Genomic DNA, 16,970 nt, shown 5'->3' with positions numbered 1-16,970 from the left:
CCAAATGAATCCCTACCGACAGCGGACCTTCAGCAGAAAGGACATAGATACTTTAACTGCGGGACAGCGAGCGACGGAGAAGCTAAAGTAATTAGCTAGCAGGCTAGCTCGGCTGATAGTTAGGACTAATGACAGAGTCGGTGGCTACTTTTATCGCGTTAAAAAAGAAAACAGCTGTTAAGACAGGCTCCCTTCTCAGGCACCGTGTTCCATCGACGTCGTCGTCAGCGAGTTGTGTCCGGCTGCCGTCACAAAGCTGTCAACCCCGCGTTGTATCCGCCGAYGAGAGTCAAGATTTCCAGGCTGCTTGACAGAACTCTGCAGGGCTTCGGTAAGCCAGCTAAATATGGTGAAGTTCCCTTTCTGACACCGACAGGAAGAGGCGGGCTCTAATCCAGGCTGAAGGCGGAGTCAGCTCTGACGTCTGTAACGTCAGAGCTGACTCCGCCCTCAGCCTGGATTRATCCCACCTTTATGAATAAATCAGCAGATAATTAAAATAGATAGAATARATAAAAGGCATGTCTTATTTAAAAGCCCTCACTAGGGTTGGGAGATATTGGCAAAAAAAATTAATCACGATTAATTGTGGTATTTATCCGATAACGWTTAATTTGACGATTAATCCCCCTGGAGTATGTCCCAGTCACATGACCAATTTAGTGGGAAATATTTGCTCTTCGTAAAAATCTTTTTCAAACTGTGTCAAAATCACAGACCTCAGGCTCTACTTCAAATTTTAAATTGTGTTGATAAATAAATGACAGAACTTTTGTTTAAATATTCGGGGAAATCTCCAGTCAGTCAGCCTGGTGGCATTAATCGTATTAATCATCAAGTGCCAAAAAATAATCGATTGTTTTCCTGACGATTAATTACAGACGATATGATTATGCCCAACCCTAGCCCTCACTGCATATAATAAAAACCTTTAAAAAAAAGTTATGCGGAACTACCATGCCAAAACGTGGTTTTACTGTTTACTTTTCCAGATATATTGAAAGCATTTTTGAAATACGGGTCCACACTTAATGTAAACAAAGCAGACTGACCTACACTGGTCCTTGTAGGTTTATAAATAAGGTGAAATCAGGCAAGCATTTAATCTTAGAGAAGGTGGAAATATGACTATCTGGTGCTAAATGCAAKGTGACAGGATGATGGAGTACCATAGAGAGTTTGACAGGCAGTCTTTGTAAAACAGCTAGACAGGTACATCTGAACTATTTTAAGTCATTTTAGCAGTTTCTGTAGGTAAATAAACATGGTAGTTGGCATTCAATCACAAATTTAGTTCATCCATTCATGGGAGGGAAAAAATGTCAGTCTTCATGTCTGCAACAAGTACCTTTAAACAATTCATAACATCTGAATTCAGTTAAAATACGTTTTACAAATGAAATAACACAATATGAAACAAGTCAAAAACCCTRCAGAAGTAATAAAAAACAATTTTATTTTTATTAAAAAATAACCCTCCCCAACAGAGTTCCAATACTATCACACACAGAACCAAAGAAATATGCTTCAGTGTCTTTTCGTTCATATCTATTGGGAAGTGCTTTGCCAAGGACTGTTATTGATCAGTGGCTACGATATTGCTTAGTCAGACCGTGAGGCTGTGTGGAGAGGAGTGAACCCTCCTGTGTCCACGATACATTTCCAGGGTGACGGCATTTCTTGTGCCTCCCTTTGCAAGGTGCTTTTGTGACTTCAGTAAGTGAAGAACTGCATCTGGTTTAGTGGTGCTGGGAGGCACCCCAGTCTTGTATTTAAATATAGTAAAACACTGGCCTCAACTGTGAAAGGCCCAGCATGTGTCGGGCCAAAATATATAACATGTAAATATGATATCTTCATATATACAAATCACCTTGGACACAATGAAGGATCAGTAAACCGGTGTACAAAGGCATTTGGATTATGCAAGTTCATAAATATGATTTTAAACTCAAACTCGTCTGATTTCTTTCTTTTTTTCGATCCCCTTTCAACTTTAAGGGGTTTTGACCATCAGACRAGATTTGAGGCGCTTTAAGGGCAGCTGCGGTGGAATTTTGAGACCGTCTCCACAGTGCCCTCTTGAGGATACACTCTGACAATAGTCACAATATTTAAAATGACAAAAACTATCAGTCTCAATCACCATTACACAATCGAGGCAAAACAATTGACAGGCAGTGGTGAGCACAAGGCTCCTATCTCTAAGAAAACCAAAGTAAGGTGGCTCAGAATATCCAGTCATTTAAAAAATAATTACATGCATTTTTTTTCTATATATAAATCCAGAGAGTGAGTTGATGTAAAGGCAGGGCTTATTAAATAGTAATAGAGACCCTCCCTGTCCAATGAGCAATCCCCCATCTGTGACGCCCATGCACACAGAGCACCAATAGGGATTGGCTAACACAGACTAGAGGATTGGGACAGAAGATGCTGATTGCGTGTGAAAACAAATGGCAAACACAGAAAGTGGTGGAAAGGCTAATGAGTGATAGTTTGGCCTGAAGGAAAACAAAGAGGGCAAGTGCATGACTTTGTTTTTCACTAGATGCTAAAAAGGGAAACCAAGTGTATGTGTGCTTTCATTACCCAGGGCATGAGCAGTAAACGCCTGCAGAAGGAAGAGCCGTGAGTGAAAACAGGACCGGTGGAAGGTAGGCGTGTACAGGTATGCGAAGAATTCTGCCACTGGAAGGGTAAGATGCGCTGAGTGGCGTCATCTCCACTGACACGAGTAGGAATGTGCAGAACGATCGAAGCGAGTTCAGCGGCTGAATGGAGCGTCAGCCGCGCAGCACTTGAGTGTTCGCAAACTCCACGTTTGCCTGTTGTCAAATCTACAGGATAATGTTGCCTATTGCCTCGTTTCTGAAAGCAATTAAAGTGTGACAGTAGAAATGTAAAATAGTTTGGTTCAAGTCTTCCAAAAGATGTTCATAATTCTGAAGTAAAAAAAACAAACAAACAAAAAATCAATAAGTAAACAAAAAGTGCCTCAAATCATAAAGAGCAATGAATACAGAAGTAACCTTCCTGCTTAAGTGCCCCTTTTTAATTGGTTGGCATCACTTTTGGCTGGTTAATAATGCTGGTAGGTGCATGGGGTGCAAGTATATTTGATACACTCTATGCAAATGGTCCCTCTACASTTATGCTATAATTGCCTCTATAGACTAAAACCCTAGGGACTGGCCAACGAGGACAGAGTGCAACGGCACTGCTCCTCCATCTATACAGCTACACCTCCTCCTCCAGTCTGCTAATTTAAAAGACCAGGTGACAACCTCACATGACTAAAACTCAATGTGCGGGACTGGTGGCACCTACATGCTAACGCTAAGTGCTAATGTACCATACCTCAGACTCCTCAAGGCTGCTTTAAAAAAATAACATTATTTCAAAACATTAAAAACATGAATGTCTTTCATGATGATGTAAAAACACAAAAAAAATACAAATTCATACATGTAAGTGTGCGTGCTCAGTACCACCCCTTTGGAGGACCCCAATGCTAAGGGGCTTGGAACACTGGCATCCGGCGTTCGGATGGGTAAAGAGGCAGCATTGTGGTGGCAGTTAAAAAGGTTTCAGGACTTTTTACCCACCCCTTTTTTAACGCCCATTTTTCCTCCCATTTGTATTGCATACTTASTTAGATGGGAGTGTGAAGGTAGCGTACAAGAAAAATCACATAATGTCCACAATTAAAAACAATTCAACGTAAAAAAAACAACTGTCCTGATAAAGTAAAAAAAGTACAAAAAAAAACATTTTGAGTGCATGAAGCTGCATTCTGGCTGTGTTTACAGGAGAGGAGTGTTGTGTTTCATGGGTCTGAGTAACAAACTGGCACGTTTGTGGAGGATGTGTAGTGGGCAGTTGTTGGGAATAAGGGATGGGGATGAGGTGGGAGTGGGCCTCCTGCCCGCTCAGGTAGAAATGAGGTGGGAGGGAACGATGGTGATGATGGCTGGTGAAGCTCAGGCGAAGTACATGGTCCTCAGCGTGTCGTGATGRATCTGAACAGCTTTCGCCAGCGCCTGGGGGTCCCGGCCGTTACTTTGACCAGATACGTGGCTACCCTCTCCACTGCAAAGACAACAGAAAAAAAAAAGAGCTTGAGCACAAACCCGTAACACTTGATGCGTGTCAGAAGAAAACTCCGCTTAGAATATTACTTCATCTTWTCCATAAATTTAATTTTAAAAATGTCAGCACACCAACCTGTCATGCTCTTTGTCTACTAGATGATAGCGAGCTCGGAAGGCCACGAGACGAGCGTAGTAGGCTGGGGCGGGGATGGAAACTGAGCGGGTACAACGAACATATGTGTGGCACAACTGGTAGGTTAAAATCTGCAACTCATCAGCTGTGAAACGATTGTCATCCCACAAGACGTAGTAATGAGATGGCCGGCTGGTACCCTGGGGTCAGAGAAGGATTTTTTTTTTAGATGCAGACAAAAATTAAGAAGCGGGATGAAAATGACTAATTATTAAGAAAATGCATTCACACAACCGTCTGTGAAATACTAAAATATTTATGTTAATAATACCTGTATGCCTGCATGACTGCAAAGGTAGAAGTCAAACTCAAAGGGATGAGTGATGCTGGTGTCCACCGTAGTCCCTGCAGGTATGTTCCCACTCTTCCCAATCTGTCAATGAAAACAATACTTGTCCATTACCCCCCAAAAAACATAAAATTAATCAACTAAATTTAAATTTAATAAAATATAAAGAAAAAATTGTTTGCTCACCCTCTCAGACTTGTCAGCACAGAAGAGGCGTGTGTGGTGGCGTTTCTGTACCACGATGTAGGTGATACCAGGCTGATAATCTTTCTCCAACTTTATGCATGCATCTCTGATGGCCAGGAGCTCATAGTGGAGAATCTACACAGAAAAGGGTTTTAATTAGGAGTCAAGCTGAGAAAAACACTGAAACACAATTTCTATCAGTGCAAAGAAATACACTGAGAAATCAAACATATAAAAACAGTTTTAAAACACTGTTTTTAAACAGTGTTTAAAAACAGTACCTGTGGCAACTGTCCCTCAGGAACACCATCTCTGTAGAAAATGATCCTGGTGGGTTTAAAGCGGGTTGACTTGTAGAACTGAATTAGCAGTTCCCGCACCATGTAGGATAAATCTTCGATGATTTCCTGCCGGGGTCTCTGGACGCGGACTGTGGCACAGTATCTGCTGGGATGGGCGTCCATACTGCCTACCACCTGGAAGAACAGGTGTGCAAACAGCTGAACATGGTACTCATCGAGGGCCATAGAAATAGAAACTGTATAAACTCCTATTTCCACTTAAACTGCTTCAGTGTTAACGTCCTTCCATGCGTCATTTTCTTCCTTTATCCCCTTGTTTGTCGAAACTACGGCCAACCTTGAAYGCTGCATGTGAAAAGTGTGTGAGGCTCAGCATTAAAGTTGGATTTTTCTCTTATCAAAAACGCTRCAATCATCCTTTTTCAGCAGTTCCCAAGCTGGATGATGCAAACACTATCCACTCTCCTCTCCCATCCTCTCGCTGCCTGAYTCAATCATTTGTCACAATTGCTAGGCAACAACACATCCAACCACAGCTGAGCTGAGGTCAAGCGCAGACGAGAGTCGGCGTCATTTCCCTTTTCAATGTGAGTCAGTGATGAGCCATTTGTTTCCCTTATACCCTGAACCGACTCCACCCTTACTACTCCTTTCTTCAGCCTCAGCTGTGAACTGGAGGCAAAACAAAAGACAAACTGCCTGTAATTATTTTTTCATGACGTGATTTAGAAAGACAGAGCGAGTCTGCGTGTTTCCTGTGTGTTCATAACATTAAAAAACACGTTTTAAAATCTTTTTCAGCCTGATCTATTAAGTTACATTTGAGTGTTTGGAATCACTCTGATACCTTAAAGTTAAACATTAAAACAGTAATTTATAATTAAAGTATTCAATATTTAAATTATTTTTTTTTAATAAAAAAAAGATTAAGTCTTTAAAAGACAAATGAATTAAAATACCTATCCTAAATGATCACAAACCTTTTTTAATACTTCATTTAAAACCATTAAAACAGACAAATGAGCTGAATATGAAATCATGTAACTTTTATTCAAGTTTGATTTGTGTTTTGAAATTAAAATGATGCAGCTCTTTTCTTTCAAGCATACTATTTATAGCTCTGGCATTCTCTTTTTACCTGCGTTACAGCGAGCAGTAGCTGCCTTGAGTCACAGTCTCTAAGCAACCACAACTGGTGTTTTAATGAGATCTGGAAATAATTTGCATTATTCACGTTCGTGCTATTTTTATTTGACTATAAAACGAGGGCTCCGACAATCTTGGTAACTCAACAACCAGGATAGAAGAAAGAAAAAAAAGACTTAGTGACTAAACTCAGAAGTACTTTGGTTTACAGTCGTAATAAATACTATAATTCACTGAATTATTTTCTTGTGTCTCTGAAAAGGTTGTAATAAGAAACACCAGACAATCAGGTTTAAAGTTATAGCTCCTAAAGGTTTATAAAATACAGATTTAAAGTTAGGATATCAGAACCCTTTCTGATTAACTTAAATGTTTAAACTGTAGGGGTCATCACTTATTTTCAAAACAAATAAAAGATAAAATAGATTCACTAGTTATCAGAGCTTAAATCTCATCTTAATGTACGAGTTTAATGTGCATTCCAGATTTGACAAGAGGCTGGCTGGGTTTCCCTTTCTTTTCCTGACATTGTCTTTAGGTTCCAGTAGTATTGTTTTAAAGAAGGTRTGAGACTTACAGCAGTAATAGAGGGCTTCTTTCCATCTCCAGCTGGAGGGTGTGTGACATCTGCTCCCAGGAAGATAACTGGCTGCTGAAACACTGCTGACCTTGAGGMACACATGAGGGGGAAAGACGCAATTTACACTGAAGGCAAAGGATCTTTTAAAGAACTTACAATATCATCACATGCAGAAATGCTGACATGTTACTCAGCAAAAACTGTGAGGGCTGCAAATACACTGGACAAAAAATAGAACTTTAAAAACCCAGATCTGTAGTATTTTTTAAACTAGAMAAAAAACAGCATTATATAAACCACCACAAAGTGATACTTGAGTAAAAGTACAAGTACCGCAACAAAATTAACTTTCGTAAAAGTTAAAGTCTCCTTTAGGAAAATTACTTGAGTAAAAGTCTTAAGTACTTTAAGTATTAAAAGTAAAAGTATTGATTTAAAATGAGCAGTTAGATTTTCCATAATGACATTTATTAGGAGGTGACCTCCCCGAAAAAATGCAGAAATTACTATATTTTATTAAAATAACTAATTTATGTTAAATCTAGGCTGCACTAGTTCAGCTGTTTCAGTTTATATACATATATCAAGGCTGCACAAAATATTTTTCCAAAATAAAAATGTATCTGAGAGCTGTGGCCAAATGCAATAATATAATTCATGAAATACAAATACTTCTTAAGTACAGTACTTTTATTTTAATGTGTGTACAAACTAATATGGTATCAGAGTTTTATATACACTACTCAAAAAAATAAAGGGAACACTTAAACAATGCACGCTAACTCCAAGTAAATCAAACTTTTGTGAAGCACATTCAACTCTGTACAGAACAAAGTACTCAATGCGAATATTTCATTGATTAAGATCGGGAGYTAGCGTGCGTTKTTTAAGTGTTCCCTTTATTTTTTTGAGCAGTGTATTTATACTTCTCATTCAACCACAATTAAATTCACTCCATCTATGAGGCACAATTTATATGGATTGTATTTATTTTTTTACAATAACAAGCTGGAATGAAAAAAAAGCAAAAATGAAATAAAAGTAATAACTTTCTACTTCTTGCCTTTTTAAACAAATGTAAGGAGTAGAAAGTATAGATAATTGTGTGAAAATGTAAGAAGTAGAAGTAAAAAGTAGGCTAAAAACTCAAGTAAAGTACAGATATCCAAAAATTCTACTTAAGTTACGTATCAAAGTATTTGTACTTTGTTACTTTACAACTCTGGAAAAAACAAAAAACAAAACAGACATTGAACTACCCGATTTCCCCAACGTTGAGTGTAAAATACAGCAATAGACGGCATAAAAATCATTCACATGCTCTACGTGTTTTTTATCTATCATCTAAAAAACAAGACATAAAACACCGGTCAAACAGAAACTTRCCTTTGATGAGGCACCAGGATGTTGTTTATGCCTCCCAGCTTTACGTTGATCTTGAGGCAGAGGTTGGAGAGCGTCTGAGGCGACGTCTTCACTACATTCTTCACCTGAACACACTGGGTGGCCATGCCCAGCAGGGTGTCTCCCACTCGCTTCACCTCGGCTGAAGAGGAGGGTTTAGAAATTASWCAACACGTAACAATAAAGACTGCAGTAATCTGACTTGATGGTATTATAACAGGGTATTTCTGAAAACCATTTGTAATTTGCTGTTTGTTTTAAGGATGTGTACTTCCTCCTCTCTTRCTGTTAATGTGTGAGAATATCTCTAGGAAAAACAACACAGGGACTTGAATGTAAATAGAAACAAAGCTCACTGATAAGTCATTTATTTATACGCTGCTGATAATACAAAAAGAATATAACAGAGTTTAAAGCTGTAAACTTACCACTGCATGTCATTATTTTTTTGTTTTGATAAAAAATACACATGCGTTTTTGATTAACATAAAAAAGAGGGTCTGAAAACAAATTCAAGTACCATAAACAGGAGTTTTTCCAGGCAGGATGACGATGATRAGYTGYAGKCCRGMRTAGRYGTTCTTYAGGTGTCKGAACATGGGCTCCACGCTGTCGGCTCCCTGGGCGTATTTACAGAAGCATGGCTGGCCTTGGATGGGCATCCCAGCATCCTTAGAGATTTTTCGCAGCTGGTCTGTGAAGTTCCTAAGTTAAAAAACACACAGTACAGTTGAGATAAATTTAAGTTAAAATAAAAGCAAGCTAAAATGTATAACTCTGACTTAGTTTGAAAGAGTTTTGTAAAGATTTTTCTTTTACATAATTTAGAAATTTGAAACAGTGAAAATTCTGAATTATTATTATTATTGAGGATATTTGAACAAAGCTGATTATCTCCCTTGCAAAGCATGAAAGAGGCAAGGAAAAGTAGATTTAATAATTTACCTCAAACTTTTAAACTCAGCCAAAGAATGTTAGAAGTGGGAAAAAAACAAACGTCTAATTCCTTCAACAACAAAATAATCCTCACTGCTGCTATTCATTAGGACTTACTTAAGCACCTCCTCTCTGCACTGCTTCTGGGGGGCAAAGCAGGCAATTGCCCAGACTTTGATCTCAATGCCGTTGTAAAACTGCTTCCCCCTCATGTCCCACACTCCTTGGTTGGGGGTGGCGATGGCTCGGTTCTGTGGAACAAAAAACAAGAGAAGCAGCTTTTAAACCAAACCCTGTTAAAGCTGTTTTTGAATGATTATATGTTTGGCAACATGAAAACACTACGCTGACAGATGAGACGTGTTTACCCGTCCTCCGTACTGCAGAATAGGAGCTGGCAGCACTCGGCCCGTCACCTCAGCCATATCGTCTTTCACCTTGATCCCAAACTCCTGGATGTAGGGGTCCAGGTTGAAGTTGGCATTTTTCATCTGCAGAGAATGAAGGATGTGAATTATATGTCTTCCCTCCAACTACAAATCGATAGTTCAAATGGTTTCATGTGTTAGATTCTTTGCTGGTTTTCAATAAAGCTCACCAGCCTGCTGATCTCTTCTTGTCTGTCGGGTGCAGAACGAGCTGTTGCTTTGATCATGGTGGAGGTCTGGTTATCTGTCAGTTTCTTGATGCATCGTTGACCAGCTACAATGTTACACACCTGGAATGAGTAACAGAGATTCACTAAGGTTTGACCATCAAATAGTTTTAGATTTCTGTGTACATAACTATTTAATTATCCCCAAAGGCAAAGAAATGTTTTTGCTTGTGTTTTGGTGCATGGTCACTTTTCAGTGTTAGCGAAATATATCTGGAAATACTGGATGGATTTTAAGAAAATTGTCAAAAAGTAATTATTAGATGTTTCCCTACAACTGATTAATCAGTTATACCAACCAGTCATGGCAAACTGACTTTAAAAATCACAATAATAACTTTAACTCAATCAGTTTGAAATATACTGGCTTCAATTTGTGTAGCTGGAACTGATGCCAACATTTATTCTGAGCACTAACTGTACAATAAATTTGGTTACAATTTTGCCATTGCCCATTCTGTCATCAGCTTTGTTAGCAAAATACCTCACGAACCACAGGACAAATGTTCATAAAACTTAAAAATAATCAATAGATGTACTTCTACATCTGAATAAATTTTGGAGAAATGTATTCACAACACACAAACTGAGTGTGACATCTCACAATGTTGCATGAGACTTTTCATAATTTGACACAAAGTCTCCAATCAATTTACATCATAGGATAATCTTAGTTTAAACCTCAGGTATGAAAAACGGAAGGCAATATGTATTCTTTCACAAAATTCAAGGACTCTAATATGCTTTGTTTTAGTCTCTAAATAACGTATTTATCACAATTAAATCCTCTCTGACTGCATCTTACCTCCAGGGGTAGATAGGTGTGCTTTTGTTCCTGTCCCACTTGTAGGCAGGGCAGGTGAGGGTATTTGAGCTGCAAGTTGTACTTCTGCTTAAAGTACTGGGCCACTGTACATTCTACTGTCTGTCCGCTTTCAAGCTGGAGAGGAAACCTAGAAATAAATAATACCTGCATTATATTCACGTCATGTATTTTTGCAATGTCCAACTGGAGGTTTGCAGTCTTATTTTATGTGAACACAGAAGGGAAGGGTTTTCAAAATCTGTGTATTATTTTATATTTACGTCTGGTGACTGGCAGGACGTCGGGTAACATTGCATACACGGTATTTCCTCTTCATTTGTCCACAGTGGGTCACCTCCACCTTCAAGCCTGTAAACAATAAGTTAAACAGAAAAGCATTAAAACAACCCGACACCCAAAACTGACAAAAAAAAGAAGTAATCTTGTCAAATTTAACTTTTAACAAAGTCAAGAGACCTATCACTGAATGGTGGGATGGTAGAGTAACTCATGAGCTTTACATTGTATTCTGTTGGGAGGAAAATTATAAAATTAACTTCAGAAGGTTTGTTGGTTTAGGGTCATCCTGATGTTCACTGGGTTATTTCAAAACAACCAAGTTTCTTACCTTTAATTTCTTTAGTGAAGCGAACTCTTTGAGAGTCTGTGAGAGTCTTTGGCTGCTCATCGATGTTGCGAATGTCCAGAACCTCACACATAAACTCAATCACAGGCTGAGCTTTGTAGAAGGCCGTGGCGGACACTAGAGGGAGACAGAGAGCAGTGGATGACTTCCTAGATAAAAGCTGTGATTTGGCCACATTTACGCCTTAAGTGATATATATATCTACAAGCAGTAAAAAAACATAAATAGTAAAGTGCCAGTTATGCCATCTTTTAATACATCAGTCATGATTTAATTCGTTTTTTTTTTTTTTGTCATGGAGTACATGTTAACCAACAGTGTCAGTAAAAGCCACTGAGATCACTGAATGACTTCACACAGAGATGAGATCGTCTTCAGTGACTCACCATCGATGTTAAGCATCATCTTCCACATGGCGGGACGCACAGACTGGTGAAAGCCAAACCACACCTCCCTCCCCCCACCCAGTGGGTGGTAGTATCCTTCAGGTGGGGAGAAGAATGAGCGGCCCACTGGAGTGTACCTAATTAGAAGGAGTTGAATTGTTAAATAAGAAAATTCAAGACTTGCTGAAGAAGAAATGGGATACATGGTCACTGAACTGGAATCTGTTGCCTGTAAACTCCTTTAACACTTTCAAGTCCTGAAGCGAGTTATGATTCCGTTAACCCAGCATTGTTCTGACAGTTTCACACAGGTTTCGGCTAACAATTGTCTTTTGTGAAGTGGCTCATGCCTGGAGGTATGGCRGTCACTAAAGTCAGAAAGAAACTCAGTGAACCTTGCTAATGTGCACAAAAGACTGTCAAGTTTAATACCAAAAAGAAAAGAAGGCCAAAATCACAACTTGTTGCTCAACTTGAACACAGCTGACTTTACAATGCTGACATACAGCCACAGCATTGGAACTGTGCACATTTAGGTAGTGCATCAAAGAAACACAAAGGTCTAGCTGTACCTCATAGAGGCTAAGTGACGCATRGCCACGTCCAGGGCTTGAACTGAGTCGAGTGGGACCTGCAGCCGCCCGCTGACCAGAGTCTCCTGCAGCAGGCGCCATGACACTTTGGCCAGCCAACGAATGGACACCTTAAAGATTCGATCTTTACCCTCACCGGGGATGGTTACCTCAAAATCCACCTGGAGAAGCAGCAGGCATAACATAAAATAGAGAGCAACGAGAACAAAGATAACCTGCAAGCAAAAACGTACCTTCTCACTCCCAATAGGAAGTGCTAGCACCGTGTAAATGTTCTTCTTGCCATCATACACTGGTTTTCTGTCACCAAAGAGCTGGGGCTTAAAATGTTGGACCATGTACTCCACCACCTCTCTGTAGGACCCAAACATAAAAAAGGCTTTAATCAATAGAAACCAAAGGAATCACAAGCAGTCGATTTAACCCCCAGTTTCCCATCATGATGCTTTATTGTGACAGAGTTCCTAATACGATAAGAGTATTGATCAAACAGGATACATCTGGTGGGCGCAACACATCGTGGTCACGACGAGAGAGGCAAGAACAAAAAGAGTGAGGGTTCAGGTGGCATTGGGGGGGGGGGGGGGGCAATGTTCAATGCGTTAATCTTCGTTTAAGTGTGGGGGGCTTTAAGAGCAAAGGTCAAAGGCCTCAACCGTTGCATGCGTTTTTGAACCTTTTGTGTCTCAAATTCAAAATGTACTGAAGGTGAACAACAGCTGACCTCCAGTGGAAAATGTTCAATTAGCAACTTTTTAAGTTTTCTGAGGCCTATAGACTTAAATAAATATATTTAAATAAATAAAAACACTGACTATCATTTGTGTATTTTAAGACATTTCCTATCACGTCTTTTAAAAAAAGCTTTTACAGATTTATTTTCCATCTCCTCAAAACATATACTGTTTTAAATTAAAGGCCCAGCGCGACTGTCCAATTTTAGGTCAAAATCTGAAAATCTACTGCCAGTTTTGTACAGTTTTTAATGGTCTAAACGGGATGATGTGAGGGCAGTTGTCAGTCTTGTTTTTGCCTTAATAGGCAGGGAGAAAAGTGCCTTTTTCATGTTTTTGATTAGCATTAGATCTTTGATACAAAAACAAAGTATTTTTTCAAAGCAACACAAGTCGACAAATATATTAACATGTTTGCAAAAATGTGGTTTCAACATTTTCAAACATATGTCCCAATCAAAACCTTTTAAATGAATATTCGCAATCATAAGTTCTGAGGCAATCGGCAACTACATTGGTGTCAAAGCTGTGTGAGACTGGTGACAAACAGACAGACAATATAGTTTTATTTTCCTGCTAATAGGCAGCCCTGACACATGAATCCACGAGACAACTGTGGAGAATGATGGTGGATCATATGTTGTTGACAGCCACCTCAGTCACAAGCCTGACACCATTTTAGTGCAGTAATAAAAGCATAGAAAGCATTCAGGCCTACATGAAAAAAAAAAAAAAAATCCTGTTAGATCAAACATGAAGAAACATACCAGTTAAGTGTCAGGTTGCCAATTACCATCAAAGGCACAGAAGAAAGCCTTTTTTTAAAAAGAGCTGCTTCTCTGGGGAGCCATGACAAACATCAACATCGAATGCAGCTCACCCTTGTGAGCATTGAAATTTAGGTTTATGTTCTGTTTAGTGCCAAGATTAAAGCAATGAATGTGACAAATCAAAAATGTGGCAGATCAGATCTGTTTTCTCCCTGAATGTGGTTTAGCTGAAGAAAAAAAAAACCTGGTTTGAACCAGTAAAAACWGCACAGAGCTAAAAGTTACATGAAGAAAATGTATTAGTGAAGAAGGAAGATGGCAAGCTTTTCAACCAAGATGCCCATTTTAGAAAAGCAGTATTATTAGTCTTCAGTCTGTCTATTTTATCCAATTATACTGTTGAAAAYAAGGGCTGAACAGAACTGACTTTCTGATGCATCTTCACAGACATGTACGTTTCTCACTTTGAGGGGAGAAAAACAAAATTAACTGTTCTTTAATATTCTTAATAACATCCAGCTAAATATAATAATTGCTTTCCTAAATGTACCAAACAAATTGTGGCACACGTGCATCTTCCATGTAACAAGAAATAAAATTAAGCATGTTTTACACTCATTTCCATTCTATTAGAGCTCAGTTGTAATTTATCAAGATTTCCTATGATTTTCAAGTGGTGTATTTTAGGTATTTTAATTATGATTGTGACTGGTTCACTTTATTGTAGTTATTTTTGTGTCGATGGAGCATGTTGTTATGTGTTTACATTTACATCTTAATTTTATGAAGTTAAGTTTTGTGTTTGAGTGTGTGGCCTTGTTTTTCCTACATCATGGGGACAATTTTTCCAAAAAAGCAGTCTCATGGGGACCGATGCCTGGTCCCTACGGGTCCAAATGCAAATTACGGGTGGGGGGTTAGGTTTAGGACCAAGGTGTGAATAGAGTTAAGTTTGATTTTTAAGGTCAGGTGACCTATGAGGTTAATTTTAGAGGAAAAGTCAGGGTTAGGCTATAAAAGTTCCAAAAAACCATGAATGCAAGTCAATGCACGACTCTCACGCGGATATACAAACCAGACGTATGTGTGTGTGTGTGTGTGTGTCTGTGTGAGGGGGTATTTCTCTTTTTAAATCTTTGCTACCTCTGCACAAGATAAAGTCGGCTGTTGGATAAATCTGGAACAAGACACTTTTCTGCTAAGTTACATTTCTGTTAACTCTGAGTGACCACAAGGAGCTGAACAAGACAGATAAAGCTGGACTTCAATAACTTTACCAGGCTTGACAACATCATCAAATTAAATAACCTGAAAGTGTAACCAAAGCTGTCACACGTTATTTTACCTGTTGACTCGTCGTGGGCACTTGTCGGGCTTAATGTCCACCTCGTAGTGATAGACGTCCATCTTTGGGATCTCCACTTCGAAGTAGTTGGCCAGTAGTTTGATGGGCTTGCCCACGGTGCCCATGCCTGGCCGGCGGGGGGCATGGAACACCTGCTGCAGGGGTGGGGGGAAGACCCCCAAGGGCACTGGACAGACAGGTTACAAGGAGGCATCCAGGACGACAGGCAACAGAGGAGGGGGATTCAATGCAGAGTTTGATTGAAGAAAGTGAACAGTCAAAATAAAATAAAAAGTTTGGTTGAATAAACGGACAAAGAACAAACACAAGAGGAAAAGAAACACCGATGAAACAAGGTGTCAAAATAAACGATAAAAACAGAGAAAGTGATAGAAATTGCCACAAATGTGAGCAGAAGTCAGGAAGGAAATATAGACAGAAGTTCAAGTGGGCCCCAAGTTTTAACAGCAGAGACAGGAAGGGAGGAAGAGGGATGATAAGAATGAAAGGAAACAATGTCAAGTGCAGCAGATGTGTGAGGCCAGAGAAAAACAAAGGTGCATTATTTGTGTTTAAAAAGAGCAGTACAGAGTGATGAACAGCGTTTGGATAAAACACAAARAACAAGACAAACAACCAGATAAGGACAGAAATGAAGACAACAGGGAAGGGAGAAAAGAAGGAATAAATTAGTAAAATAATTCTGAAATTTTTTCCAATCAGTTCTCACCTCACCTTTTGTTTGTGCATTTGGTCAAATTTTCAAAAAAAAAAACTGATAAAATGGCCAAGTGTTTTTGTAAAATATAACTTCACTGTTGCAGCCTTGAACACTGGTTGATACCGATATCGATCCAGTACGGTATTAGAATGAATCAAACATACTTTTATGACCTTTTTTTGTATTGTGGAATCTTTAAAAGTTTTGATAAAGTCAAACAATAAAATAGTCAACAACAGTAGTTATGAGAAAGACTGGTCCTACTTATTATTAACCAATGGGTTAGATCAATTTATTACTTAAACATAATATTGTAAAATTAAATACAATACATAAATAATAAAAGAGAAAACCATGAAAATTACCTCAATAAATCCAATAAAAACAAAATATACTTTTAAAGTGTAAAAGAACTATTCAAGATCATGTCAGCTGTTTATGCTGGATCTAGAAGCTGCTGGATAGAAATCCTGAGCGTACTRTAAYGGACTTCTTGTATCAGAGTGCTAATATCTAAGATTTTAGATGCAGGCCAATATAATCTGATATTCATTTTTTGGCTAACATTGGACTGATATCCGATTTTGATATCGGATCAAGACACCTCTCACTTTAGGAAAAAACTTTGCAACAAATTCTTTATTTATTGATCTGTTCCAAACATGACAATACAGTGTTTTTTTTTTCATTGTGACGTTTCACACTGTTCCTAAAACAAATACTGTAGCAGTTTTAGAAATCTATTCATAATTGTAGCAAATTTGCTAACAAAACTTAATTTTTAGTCTTAATTTTCAACCTTCTAAAATAATCCAAGRTTATTATAAAACTTTTTGTTTTTGTTCCATACATTACTGTATAAAACATTAGACAGGCGGGCAGAAAAATGCTCAGAGTAAGATCCACACAAATRTAACCCTGTTTCTTTGTGTTGCTTGACAAAAAATTCAGAGAGAGAACAGAGGGGAAATTTAGATCRAACTTAAAAATCTGTACCACCATCCTTCATCATCTTATAATCAGTTCTTTCAGATACACTTGCACACAGATTTAAACAAACTCTGCAGAGTTCAGGCTGTTCCAGAGATCTCAGAGAACTGACCTCTGTGAAAGTTTCTGTCTTAAAACAAAAAGAAAAAAGTTGTATAGGTCTTCTGGACGGGTTCTTCTTTAATGAAACGTTTC

At 38.6% G+C, this 16,970-nt stretch overlaps 2 protein-coding genes across 2 annotated transcripts in view; both read right to left on the bottom strand.

Annotated features, from left to right (window-relative positions):
• LOC106532229 (protein argonaute-3) overlaps positions 1-16,970 on the bottom strand; it is a gene marked incomplete in the record, with an annotated part of 59,177 nt that overhangs the window by 36,806 nt on the left and 5,401 nt on the right. Inside the window, 1 exon segment of the mRNA XM_014028250.1 lies at positions 15,077-15,251. Coding sequence (XP_013883704.1) covers positions 15,077-15,251 — 175 coding nt within the window.
• On the bottom strand, positions 1,436-11,121 carry LOC106532230 (protein argonaute-1). The gene is made up of 14 exons (XM_014028252.1): positions 11,068-11,121; positions 10,872-10,959; positions 10,591-10,738; positions 9,729-9,848; positions 9,499-9,621; positions 9,248-9,381; positions 8,715-8,899; positions 8,176-8,336; positions 6,788-6,877; positions 5,044-5,238; positions 4,763-4,897; positions 4,559-4,660; positions 4,228-4,427; positions 1,436-4,092 (listed from the first exon to the last, which is right to left on the bottom strand). Exons 2-14 carry the CDS (start codon positions 10,925-10,927, stop codon positions 3,984-3,986), a joined length of 1,758 nt encoding a protein of 585 aa, XP_013883706.1. The 5' UTR covers positions 10,928-10,959; positions 11,068-11,121; the 3' UTR covers positions 1,436-3,983.

This window comes from Austrofundulus limnaeus, unplaced genomic scaffold (genome assembly GCF_001266775.1).
Source record: "Austrofundulus limnaeus strain Quisiro unplaced genomic scaffold, Austrofundulus_limnaeus-1.0 Scaffold736, whole genome shotgun sequence".
Lineage (NCBI taxonomy): Eukaryota > Metazoa > Chordata > Actinopteri > Cyprinodontiformes > Rivulidae > Austrofundulus > Austrofundulus limnaeus.
Note: the sequence above shows the minus strand (reverse complement) of the source record. Positions and strands in the feature narration are given on the sequence as shown.